We start from the raw sequence: 12,419 nt of genomic DNA, 5'->3' as shown, positions 1-12,419 counted from the left end.
AATTCTGAGCGCCCAGAGAGCAGCGCAGCGCGCAACCGACACCCACCTGTCCGGCCCCGGAGCCTCCCAGGCTGGAGGGCGGCTGGAGAGCGGCGGCGCCCGGCGGCGAAGCGGGCGTTGCCGGCCGGGACTCGGGCAGCGCCCACCAACCGCTCCGCCCCGGCACCGCCAGCATGAGCAAGCCGGCCGGATCAACAAGTGGGTACCTATCGGGCCGCAGCGGGGCTCCGGCGCGCAGGCTGGGGCGGGCGCGCGGGGTGGCCAGGGAGGTCCAGCCCGGCTCTCCGAGGCTCCGAGCCCGGGAGAGGGATTCCAGAGGTGTGTGCGCTTTGGCCCAGCTCCCTGTATACTATGAGTCAGTGCCTTTCGTGGGGAGGGATGAACAATTTCGTTACCTCTGCATTGCTTGACCCCCCCACCCCCACCCCCCACTTCTCTCTGGTATGGTGGGAAGGTTGCGACCCAGGCAGCCCACCAGTCCCTCTCGAGTTGCCTCCACTTAGCCGCCAGGTGGGAAGTGGGGGTGTAGGGGGAGTCGGCGGGGGCGGGAACTAGGCCGCAGCCCCAGGCGGCAGCACAATAACACGCTCACTCCAAACTCCGAGCTCCAGGGCGCAAAAGCAACTCTGCGCAAAGCGGATTTTGAATGGAATGCTTTGCACCCCGTTTCTAGCTATTTCAAATAATCCTGTAAATTGGGAAGCAGAAACAATTTAAAAGTCACATTTTCCTTAATCCTAAATCCGCGTAGGTCATAACTGGGGAATTTAAAGTATGGCGAACCGCTCTAGCAAGGCGAGGACCAAATCCCTAATCCCAAGGACTTTTCGAGCGGGAGTTCGGCAGAGGCAGGAGAGTGCGGCCTGTTCCCTTCGCGCGCTTCTCTCCTTCCTTAAACTTGCTTAGCTGGAGGCTCTCCCTTGGGATACCAAGTCGCCGCCGATCTCTAATCGCCCCTAGACGCTCAAGTGCAGGGCTGAGTGTATGTACAAGGGTTTTTGCGTCCACCGTGTTTGCGGAACCCGAGAATGCGCAGGGCAGAGCAGGCGCTGGGCCGGCGCGGCCGAAATGCTGGATCTCTGTGGGGGCGTTTCAGTTCCCGCCATCCGGTTGCCTGGCGCTGCGGTTTTCAGGGCCCCACGGCTGGAGGTGGCCGCTGCCGAAGTCCCCACATCCCGAAGTGCTCTCGCCTATAGCATTGGTTTTCGCTTATAGCATTTATGGCGCTTGTGATTTCCTCAAACACTCCCTCCCCTCACTCTCCCTTATTGTCCCGAGTCTTTGAAAGTTGGGAGAGTCCGAGATACTTCTGAGGACTGATAATGAAGTCCCACTTGAGTGGGATGCAATTCTTCCCCGCCCTCCCAAGAAGTGAGTTGTGTTTTCACTTTGTCCGTTTGTTTTGGTTTTGGGCGCTGCCATTTTAAAGATTAAAATGAACGTGAACTAAAAGAAAAAAATGAGAAATGTTTGGAACTAAGGCAGAGAGAGGAGAGAAGGAATCTTAGATGCCGCCGGAATCAGAGCCGACCCTGGTGGAGGACTGACGTTTCCAGTTTGCCTCGGGCCTACCTGACCCTGGCTGTCCGACTCTTCTGAGAAAGGAGGCGAACTCGCATATTTTTTGTGTGGCCCATGTTCTGGCGTATGACTGTCCTTCCCAGGAGGCTCAGGAGGAAAGCTTTCCTGGTGCATTCCGAGCCTCCATTGCAAAAACCGAAGCCGACAGTCCTAGGCAGGCCTCGGTGTGCTTGCTTGCCCTGTGACAGGCCCCTCGGTGTGCTTGCTTGGCCCTGTGACAGGCCCTTGGCTCTTTCCCTGGAAGTAAGGCGCCTTGCCCACTTAGGGTGCAGGGTCGCCGGGGTTGAGGGGCCTTGAAAAGTGAGGCCTCGAAAGTGAGAGAAGGGGCGGGCGCGAACTGGGTTCGCTGGGGACCGCGCCCGCATGGCAGCAGATGGCCTAGGATGCAGGCGGACCCTTCGGACTTTTAGGGGAAAAGGCAGAGGGCCACTGGGGAAACTTTGGAGTTTTCCAGCTTCCCAAGAGCCTAAGCTGGGCCTCCTAAACCTCGAGGCCGACACTGGTCCGGACGTCTCCGCAGAGGTTTCTCAGGGCCGCAGGACAGCAGCCCCCGCCCGCGGCGCCGCGGCATGCAGGCCTTCTCCAGACCGGTGGCGGCAGCCAGACCAAGGCTTGCAGCCCTCGAGCCCCGGGAGCGAGGAGGTCGGCTCGCAGCGGGCGAGGTCAGACCCGAGCCAGGCTGCGAGGTCTGCAACCCCAGCCTCGCTCGGATTCTCACAGCTGGAGAGCAGAGCGATGTCACCCGGGAGCCCCGCCTGGGTGGTAACAAGACCCCGGCCAGTCACCCCTGCAGCCCAGACTAACTTCTTTCAACAGCCTCTGATGGTAATTACAGTAATCGAAGCTGCCATATATCTTTAGGCAATTATGACACACAAAAAGCCCCGAGGGGACCCCCTGGCGAGGGAAGTTAAGAACGGTTTTCCAGCCTCAGGAAACTCCCGCCTGCCTCACGTCGGAGCTCGCTCGACTTGCTAAATGAGAGGAGCTTTGCAACGGGGTTAACCAGCTTGTCTCGTGACCCAAGTCACCTTAACGTGGCTGGGTGGCGGAGTCTGAGGCGCACACCCGCTCTGCCTCGGAATTTTCTCGTCCTCCCTCCTGTGCTCCGCCCCAGACTGGTGGGCCGGCTTCTGCTGTGCCCCGGGAGCCGCGGCCTGGAGGTCTGCGCAGGGACAGGGCCGACCTGGCGCGCCGGCTGGCCCCGGGGGCAGAGGAGCGAGGAGCCCCGCCCCCAGAGGCCGAAGGTGTGGCCCGCACCTCTGGTCCTTCCTCCACCGCATCAGGGTTCTCCAGAGATGCCTGTCCCTGGCCTCCTTTCTGGATGGGAAGCGGGAAAGAGAACCCTCACCGCGGCTCCTCCCTCGCGCTTATCTTGGCATCATCAAAAGTGCCGCCGGGAAGAGGAGGGTAGAGAGGGTGACAAGATGACTGGACCCCCAAATACGGACCCCAGCTTAGCCAGAGGCAGTGTGTTGTGCAGAGGAGTATGGCTGCAAAACATGGAGACCAAGTTTACTGCTTTCCAGAGTGAGGGCGGCTGCTGGGCGGCTGTTGAGTTCCCTTGGGCGCAGTGACAGGCCCGAAGGGGTGAGGGACAAGACCCGAGGTGACCTCCCCTGGCTCTCTCCAACTCCTTCCTCCCCCCCAGGACAACCTCTCCTCCCACCCTGTGGGAGAGGGGGCGCCGAGGCGGTGGTCACCGCGCCGCGCGCCTCCCCCGCCGGCCTTTGTCGCCATCCGAATTCCCATGCTACTCTTTTTGACGGGTCACTGGTGGCTCTATAGGCAGGTGCTATGGCGGGGTTGTAATTGCCCGGGCCGAGCCTGGTGGTTACCAAACCCCCCTCCCCAACCCTGCCGCCCGCGTTCTCCCCGCCCCCACCCCCTGCAGCTCCTCCAAGGCCGCGCTCGGAGGTGCTCGCCCACTGGACGCCTTGGAATCCACTAGCAAGTTTCCACCCTGAGGCCTCGTGTCTTCCCCGCACTGCGCCCACGCTTCCTTTACTCCCCTGGCCCAGTTGTCCTCGCCCTCGCCTCCCATCACCCCAGTGGTCCCCAACCCGAGTGCTCCCGGTACCAGCTGCCAGCTTCACCCAGACCAAGCCGGAGGCCGCCCGGGCCCAGACTAGAGGCCTTCAAAGCGGTAGCAAAGGAAAAATTAAATGTAAAGAAGTTAATTATTAAGTAGTATTGTTGACTATCACCATCATCATTATCAGAGTATTAATTAAGTTAACCTTTTATTTACTCCTTTTGTTTGTGGGAGGAAGGATTTCTAAGTCTCTATGAACCGCTTCAGTCTTGCTGGACCCTTGAGCCCTATGGAAATATAGTCTCTTTCCTTCTGAGTTTTTGAATTTTACCGTCTCCAGAACAGTCCTCGGGGCTCCGCGGTCATCCTAGACTTGAGGGGATTCCAAGAAGATTTCCCTTGAGTCAAGCGACTGTCAAGGCCATTGGGGCTGGAGGGCAGTCAAGAGAAACCAGTCAGATGGCTTTTAAAAATCAGCCTCAGACAGCGGTGAAAAAGCAGGAGTAAGGGACCCCATGCAGGATCTAATGTGAGGAGATAGGACTTCAAGTAGGAAGATCCTGGGGAGTGGAGGGGGTGCTGTCCCACCCTAACTTGCCAGGAAATCAACATACTTACAACACTCTCCCCCTACTTGCCTAGCTCGGTACTAGTTACTTTGAGGAGAAAAAAAAAAATTTTTTTTTTCCTGAAAGAAATTGTCAATAGCGATCCATCAAGCATTATTTTAAATAGGTAAAGTGAAAGTTGGGCAATTACCACTACCCTTATTATCATTAATAATCCTAGTATTAGCATTACAATAATAATCCTAATAATAACCACCGCCCGGCAGCTCAGCGAAACCTCGATTGCCTTCCAGCTGCCATCCCTGGTTCCAGCCGTGTTTGTTTTTCTTCTTTTCCCTTTTACATTTCAAGTTTGTCTCCTCGCGCGCTCACTAACAACTTTCTCTGTTAAATGCAAGAGCAAGGGAGGGAGGCGGCCAAACTTTCCGCGGAGCAGAAAGGCAGCAGCGGGCCGCGCTGCCGCCCCGGCCTGCTGTAATCTTTTATTCCAAAATGGGTCTCGGCGATTAGAGGAGACCCAAATACATGTAGCGGTGCATGAATAATGCTCATTGTAGGAAACTGACACTTGCTCAAGGAAAAAAAGTTTGGCTATAAAATCACTTCATTATTTGCTTTTACCGCAGCTTCGGTGCTAATCCCTTCGGAGGTCAGATTGCTTAGCATCTCTCTCTCCCTCTCCCCTTTCCTCCTTCTTCTCCGCCCTCCTCTCTCTCTCACCCCTTCCACACACACCCCCACCCCTTCCTTGTCTTTCCTGCGATTTCAGGCCGTATTTTAGATATTCCTTGTAAAGTGTGTGGCGACCGAAGCTCGGGGAAACACTACGGGGTCTACGCCTGCGACGGCTGCTCGGGGTTTTTCAAACGAAGTATCCGAAGGAATAGGACGTATGTCTGCAAATCTGGAAACCAGGTACCTTAGCAGGGCTGAGCTGCCCGGCTCCCCTCTGCCACCTCCCCTTCCTTTGTTTGTGCCAAGGCCTCCTCTGAGTTTCCAAACTGCTAGGGAGAGACCAGGCCCTGACCACTCCTGCCCTCTCCCCTCCTTCCTGCCTCAACTCTCAGTGGTGCTTCTGCTTGGGAAAGGTGGGAAGAGGTAAGGGAAGAGAGCTGAGTTTGAAGGAGGAAGCTGAAATCCCAGGGCCTCTTTCTGTCCTCTGTCAATCCCCTACCCCGCCCTTTTTTTCTAAATCCTCTGACACATTCCTACACTGGATAAGGCCCATACTCTGACTATAAAGCCAGCCCAGGGGATCTAAGGAAATTTAGAATCTAAACCACAAGTGCAGGCAGGTGAAAGGGCTGTTTTATGTTGCCTACCACCCCACCGCCATTTTTAGCAGCACTCAAGCTCAATGCTGTGACCTGGGTCTCAGGGCAGAAGTGAATCGCACAGGGCATCTCAGTCAAGGTTGAGATGCAAAGTGAGTATTGGCCAGTTGGGACAGACAGGATGTGCTGAATGAAGAACTGTGCCCTTTCAGTCTCAAAGAAGCAGGGCTGCTTGGCAGTGGGCAGTGGGCCTTCAGCACCCTTGTAAAGTTAGTTGAGCCTTGTCAGAAAAGGACAGAGTGAGCAAGAAGAGAAGGTGCCCAAGGAAGGAGTAACTGGCGGCCTTTCCATGGTTCCCATATCTTCTCCTTCTCTGCTTAGAAGGGGTGCCTGGTTGATTCTGTTTTGGTCTTGAGCAGGAACTGTCTCAAAGAGACATAGGAGTAGGGGCATGGGCTAAGTGTGAGCTAAAACTCCCAGAAAGAGTGAGCAGACCCATCCCCCTGAGTCAGTTTCCAGCTCAGAAGATCAGCCTTTTGGTCCCACACTTTCTTGGCCTTCTCCTTGGCCAGGCATACAGATCCTAAGTATAGAATGACCATCTCCACTCCCAAGAAGATCCTGGAGAGTACAGTGGTCAGAAGTCATCCTTTGGTTACCAAAATGGTAAAAACATTTTCACTAATTAGTATATGTATTAATGTCTATGATATACTTACACATATATTGCTTGCTGCTAGTGAATTGTTTATCTTTTTCTGAAAGCTAAGTCTGCTCATGCCAAGTTCTGATAGATTTGGATTATCAACAGAAACAAGAACAAGCAGATACTGCATTTGTATAAGTTATTTTGAACTCTCCAGCCCTATTACCTGTTTAATTAAGTCCATAATTCTGTATCAGTTTCTCATGTCACCATTTGAACATCATGTTATATATACCCAGGACTGTATACCAGTAGCTCCACAGGAATATGGGATTACTGTGGGTCATCAGATTTGAGCAGGCCTCTACTTTATCTTTTATGCAACGCACAGAATTGGGGAATCAAAATCTCAGATGTTATGCTTGATATTTTCAAAGGGGTTGGCTGTCAACTCAAACATATTGATGTCAGTCCAAGTGCTTGTAAAGGAGTGATAATAGACTCATCAGGCATAGTGGTCCTCTTCTTGCACAGAAATTAAATGGCCCAAACTGAGGTATGCATCTTTCTCTCAGGCTCCAGATATTTATATACAGTTGATCTGATTTGAAGGCACTCGTAAGAACTAACGTAAGCTTCTATTTTGCATTAGTATGTTTATCAGAATACTAGAAGGATAACATTTGAGGATAGACATATGATTGCATTTAATTACACTGACCTATTTAAACTTCTTTACATTGAGCTACTAGCCAGCAAAGATGCCCAGAAGAATTCAGTTAGGAAAAAAAATTATTTCCGTTTTCTCTTTTATTCTAAGATTAGGTAAAGAGCATTCCAATTCATCATTAACAGTAATGAGAATGTTTAGAAATTGTTATGAACTTCTGCTCTACCTTTATTTTGAATAAATCAACATATTTCAAATCAGAGGGGTATGATCTCATAAAACTGTGGTTTGAGTGTGTAATTTTTTCCTAAGGGGTATTTCAGAAAAATATGCTTACTCCAAATTCAGAGTATATGAATTTTAAGGTTATGGAACAAAATAAAAATACATTTATTTTATTATCTTTCTTCCCACTGTAAATGTAACAGTAGCATGTAATAAAAACAGAGGAGAGCACCAAAACTTCTTATGTATTTACTGTGTAGATATGACTCTTTATGTATCTATATATATGTTCCCTCAGTAATAACACCTAACATTGAATAAATTTCATTAGAAATTTTCTCTGTACTTTCCTCTTTTAATGGCCAATATTTTCCCAGAAAATTTCACTGGATAAAACATTTATTTTCTCATGTGTCTCAGATAAATATTTCTAAGGCAGCAGTTACCTCTATTTTTTCAGATATCATGCTAATATTCTCAGTCCATATTATCATTTTTTCAGACAGTCCATCACAGTATCTTCCAGGCCATATTTACATTGTGGACATTTCTAGAATTTGTCCAGGCCTTGGGCTCTTCCCTTCCCACCCTCACATCTGTAAGCCTTGCACTCCTAACCACTCTGGCTTCTGCCTCACCTTCCAGGATTGGCTGTGTTTCTATGAATCTGGGATGAAGGTAGTCTATAAAACAACTCTCAACCTGCTGGTTATAAGGATGGCTTCGAACACGTAGACAAGAGAGGAAACAGGAGAGTGGAGAATAATGAAATATTTATCTGACAGATAAATGGGCTCACCCAGAGAGTGACAGAAAGAGGTAGACTCAAGAGCTGAAAGCGGAAAGAATAGTTCGCGGGAGAGGGATGTGGCAGGGATCCGGGCAGGCAAGCCGGCTCGGTACACAGCTCTGAAGCCTCACTCCACCCGGGCAGGTCGCTGTCTTCGGTCCTGAAAAGTCTCGCCCCTGCTCCACCACCACTGCGCCTGGCGGAAGTTCCCCCTCGTGAGCTCCTCCCCGCACAGCGGGGTCTGGCAGTCCAGTCGCTCTGACTCTTCACCTGCTTGGAGCAGGACTTTCCTTCATAGGGTCAGGGACTGGTTTTGTTGAAGTAGCTCTGAGAATCCTAGCCCTTTCTCCCCCTGGCCCTGCGGGTGCCCAAGGCCCTCGCGATTTGCGGACCCAGGCTTGCCGCTTCGCGGTCTTTGGCCGGGTCCGTACTCGGCTTCCACGCGTTTTCCTCCGCCCAGCGCCGGCTTCTAGTCCCCACTCTAAAGGCCCTTGGGGCCGCTGACCACCTGCGCTTTGTTTCAGGGAGGCTGCCCGGTGGACAAGACTCACAGAAACCAGTGCAGGGCGTGTCGGCTGAAGAAGTGTTTGGAAGTCAACATGAACAAAGATGGTAATCTACTTATTCTTAGTTCATCTTATGTTGGTTGAGTAGTAAGTAAATTATGTATACAGAAAATAATGGCACTCCTATGCATGTAAATCATCTCCTGAGCGTTTCTTTCCAGACTCTGGGAATTGGCCTTAGTCATCTTTAGTCATCTCCCGGCTTGAGTCCCAGCCCCACCCCACTGAACTCCCCAGGGTAAGGCCAATGCCTTCATGGGGCCCTTGCACCTCACAACCATCCCCACGAAGCTAGCGTTCCTGAGGCCCCCACTCTGCTGGGGACACACTTGTGACGTTTCTGATCTCCCATCCATATTTCTCTTCTCACGTCTCCTGGCAGCCCTTTTGTGGCCAGTTTTAAGCCTGTTAGCCTCCCACAGGGTCTTGCTGTCTGGATGTCTCTGGAAGAGAATATCCTATGGACTAGGAGACTGGTTGAAGGAGGAAGGGCAGAGACATGAACAGGCAGAATGTCTAGCCCTTGTTTGTAGACTCACCAAGATCACAAAATCAGGACGGATGTTGTGGTGATCTGGGCTTCTCTCAGTTCTAAAGAAAGGGGCTGTAGTGAAAAGGTAACACTAGTGGGTGTCCCAGGCTAGACTTCAGCTCCCAGAAGTCTCAGCAAGAACTAGGTAGTCAGGGTGCTTCTTGGGCTTAGAGTGCAATCCAAGGGCGTGGCCGGCGGTGGCCTGGCCAGGGCGCCCCAGGCCGGGAAGGGAGCGGGAAGGAGGCGGGACTCATGGCCAGGAGGGAGGAACGGGGCCTCAGGACTGGGTGCGGAGTGGGCTTTGCCGTGAAGGAGGCCTGGGTGGGGTGGCATCCCCCTGAGGTACATACAGCTCCCACTGGGGAAGTTACTTCCTCCGCGGCGCAGGAAGCAGGAGGGAGCGTCCAACCTGTTGAACTTGTGTATTGACAAGTTGTCAAGCTCGTGGAGCGGAAGATTGCCCCGAATTAATTTGTTTGTTTAAACTGTTGGTGGTAATTGTCACATCTCCCTTGCCTTCCTCCAGCACATTCTGAGAGGGCTTTCCCTCATCCCATCCCCCGGCGGGCCCGGGCTCGGGTTCTTTTCTCCCGGGCCCTCCAAGACCAAGTGGTATTTCCAAGTAGGGAGGGGGATGGAGGTGGGCGGAGTGGTCGTCGGACTGATTGAGGAAAGTCTGTGCAGAGACGCTGTGTGTGCGCGCATGTGTGTGTGTGTGTGTGCGCGCGCACAGACGCGCGCCCAGTGGCTCAATCCTATCTTACTCTTTGCGACGCCATGGGTTGACTGTAGTCCTGCCAGGCTCCTCTATCCATGGGATCTCCCAGGCAAGAATACTGGAGTGGGTTCCCGACCCAGGGATCTAACGCTAGTCTCCTGCAATGCTTCCTCTACACTCTATTGAGGTCGAGACCTAGCCACTCCTGCCCAGAGGATCGCTGGTCTCCCTGCAACCTGCCTGGGCGCGGAGGAGCCCTGAACAGATAGAACACACGTAGTCTTGCCTGAGGCTTGGCCATTAGTGTGACACTTTGGGCCGGGATGCTTTTCTCGGCTTCAGCTTCCTTATGCAAACAGTGTACGGGTTAGACGGTCTCAGAGCGCCCTCCACCCTCACGTTCCTTCTCCCTGCTTCTCTTCACCTCCCGGGTGCCCTTGCCTGCCTAGACGCCCCGGTTGGCCGGAGAGCGCGGCAGCGTCTGTGTGATGACCACGTCTCTGATCTCGGGCGCGCGCCGGTCTTTGTGTCTCTGCAGCCGTGCAGCACGAGCGGGGCCCTCGGACGTCCACCATCCGCAAGCAGGTGGCCCTCTACTTCCGTGGACACAAGGAAGAGAACGGAGCAGCCGCGCACTTCCCCTCCGCCGCACTGCCCGCGCCGGCGTTCTTCACCGCGGTCACGCAGCTGGATCCCCACGGCCTGGAGCTAGCCGCCGTGTCAGCCACCCCGGAGCGCCAGACACTTGTGAGCCTGGCTCAGCCCACGCCCAAGGTCAGTGGCCTTGCTGGGCCCGAGGCCGTTCTGAGTGGAGGGCGGAGAGGGGCACGCCCATTCTTTCTCAGCTGGGATAGCTCAAGCAACACTTAGGGAGAGAGACCTGAAGGGGTCCTCAATGCTTGGCCGAGCTCTGCGGGGAGCACTCGACCTCCCGCTCTCCCCTGTTGAGCTGGGGTGCTCAAGCTTCAGTGTGTAGTAAAGTCACTCTCTGAGCTGACTACAACTGGGGACTTCTAGGGCCATTCCCCCTTAGAGCAAATTTGAGGTGGATCCCAGGAACCTCCACCTTTAGAAAACACCTCTAGTGTCAAAGCCTGTCTGAACTAAAAGAGCAGCCTAAAGTGTTCCTGAAGGACAGAAGAGCTGAGTTGTTTTTAGAAGAAAGAAGTTGCCTGCAGCTGGCAGAAGAGCACCTTGAATTGCAACTGCAGGGATCTAATCTCTTGGACAAGGTCCTTAATGCAAGAGAGAAATGTGGAGCTCACCCTGTTAGGACAGTATGAAGAACCTGGCTTCATTTCCCACTCCACTTCTGAGTCACATGAATTTATACAAGGACTGAGCCTCTCCTAGCAGGGCCACAGCCAGAACCACCTCAAAAGGTACCCCTAGGGACTACCTTCCAGACTTCCAGCTGTTACCTACACAGATTCCCCACTCCAGGCCAAGAGGCCTCCAGATCTCCCCCAGACAAAGGCCAGCTGCAGCCCCACACTGCAGGGAAGCCAAACACCTGGGCGCATGCACAATATTTAATATTGCTTTCTTACCCTTGATGTGTATAATAAGCTTGGGAAAGTAGTGTTATGAATATGTTGTCAGTTATGAATGGGAATGCTCTGTGAATGATTAAGATGTCTAATTGAAATATTTCCATAATATACTAATCCTTTCTAAAAATACTCATATGCATATTTGTGTTTGGGATGCCTATTAATTTATACTTTTTTCCACATCTATTTTTATTTACTCAAATGCAAGAAGCTCTTCTCTAAACTGGGAGACAGGCCTGGCACTAGGCTCAGCCTGAGGAAAATTTGCTGAAGAGGATAGAAAAGCCACATGCCCCTCTTTATGGAAAAGGCCGCCAAAGAGTGGAATGAGCCTCTCCCAATAATTATTATTTCCCAGACTCTATAGGTGTTCCTGTCTCCTTCCTTGGTCTAATTAGAAAACTTTAACAGTGGCTCTTCTTGCAGAGCTGTTGTTTCCTTACTCCCTGATTTTTCTCTTTCTTCCCTACCCAGTATCCCCATGAAGTGAATGGGACCCCAATGTATCTCTATGAAGTGGCCACAGAATCAGTGTGTGAATCAGCTGCCAGGCTTCTATTTATGAGCATCAAGTGGGCTAAGAGTGTGCCAGCTTTCTCCACGCTATCTTTGCAAGACCAGGTAGGACCAAAAGGGCACTGAGCTCTTGGGGGAAGAGGGTTGGGAAAGAAGCAACAGTTGTTAGGCTTATGAAACTAAATGCTACTTGGATAAATCAGAGCCAGGCATCCATTCTTAACAGCAGTGAGAAAGTGATTTTTCTTAGCTTCTTGCTATGGCTTCAAAATATCTAGCTATGGAATCCTTACTAAGAAGTGTAATTGTGTTATTTCAGGAAAGTTGGATACGATCTGCAAGAAACAAATATACAAGATCATTTTCTTTTTTAGTTTAATTGGAACATCAAATTTAATCACAAATTTTAAAAATCATAAATCTTAATGATTTTTTAAATTGTTAATAAAGCAGTGTTTTCTTAAGAACACTGGAACTGAGAGAAATAGAAGGTGATGAGAGTATTCCCTGGTTAGATTTTGAGAACTAGTCTCATTTTATATTTGCAGCTTTTATTTTTCATTATGATGCTCATAGTTTTGGCCACTGATGTATCAGCATGAAGGATTAAAGGGTGTGTTGCACAGCTCCCTTGATTCTTTAAATGCTTTTAGAGATTTTGTGAACAAATAGGTCTGGTGCATAATCCTGTGATTGTAAATGACAGTAAGAGGGAGAAAAAAATTATGTGCTGTTAAAATTGTG

General features: G+C 51.5%; 1 protein-coding gene across 2 annotated transcripts in view; it reads left to right on the top strand.

Annotated features, from left to right (window-relative positions):
- Positions 1–12,419, top strand: part of NR2E1 (nuclear receptor subfamily 2 group E member 1) — a 116,833-nt gene that overhangs the window by 95,460 nt on the left and 8,954 nt on the right. The window contains exons 2-5 of one of the 2 annotated variants that reach the window (XM_086317458.1): positions 4,955–5,100; positions 8,315–8,402; positions 10,145–10,380; positions 11,634–11,780. In XM_086317458.1, the coding sequence (XP_086173584.1) occupies positions 8,390–8,402; positions 10,145–10,380; positions 11,634–11,780 (396 nt within the window). In that variant the 5' untranslated portion in view covers positions 4,955–5,100; positions 8,315–8,389. The remainder of the gene's footprint in view (positions 1–4,954; positions 5,101–8,314; positions 8,403–10,144; positions 10,381–11,633; positions 11,781–12,419) is intronic. The other variant, XM_086317459.1, reaches the window with a different exon arrangement.

This window comes from Bos grunniens, chromosome 9 (assembly GCF_055505025.1).
Source record: "Bos grunniens cultivar Pamir isolate PY7600 chromosome 9, Bosgru_T2T1.0, whole genome shotgun sequence".
Lineage (NCBI taxonomy): Eukaryota > Metazoa > Chordata > Mammalia > Artiodactyla > Bovidae > Bos > Bos grunniens.
This window is presented reverse-complemented; position numbering and strand designations above follow the sequence as displayed.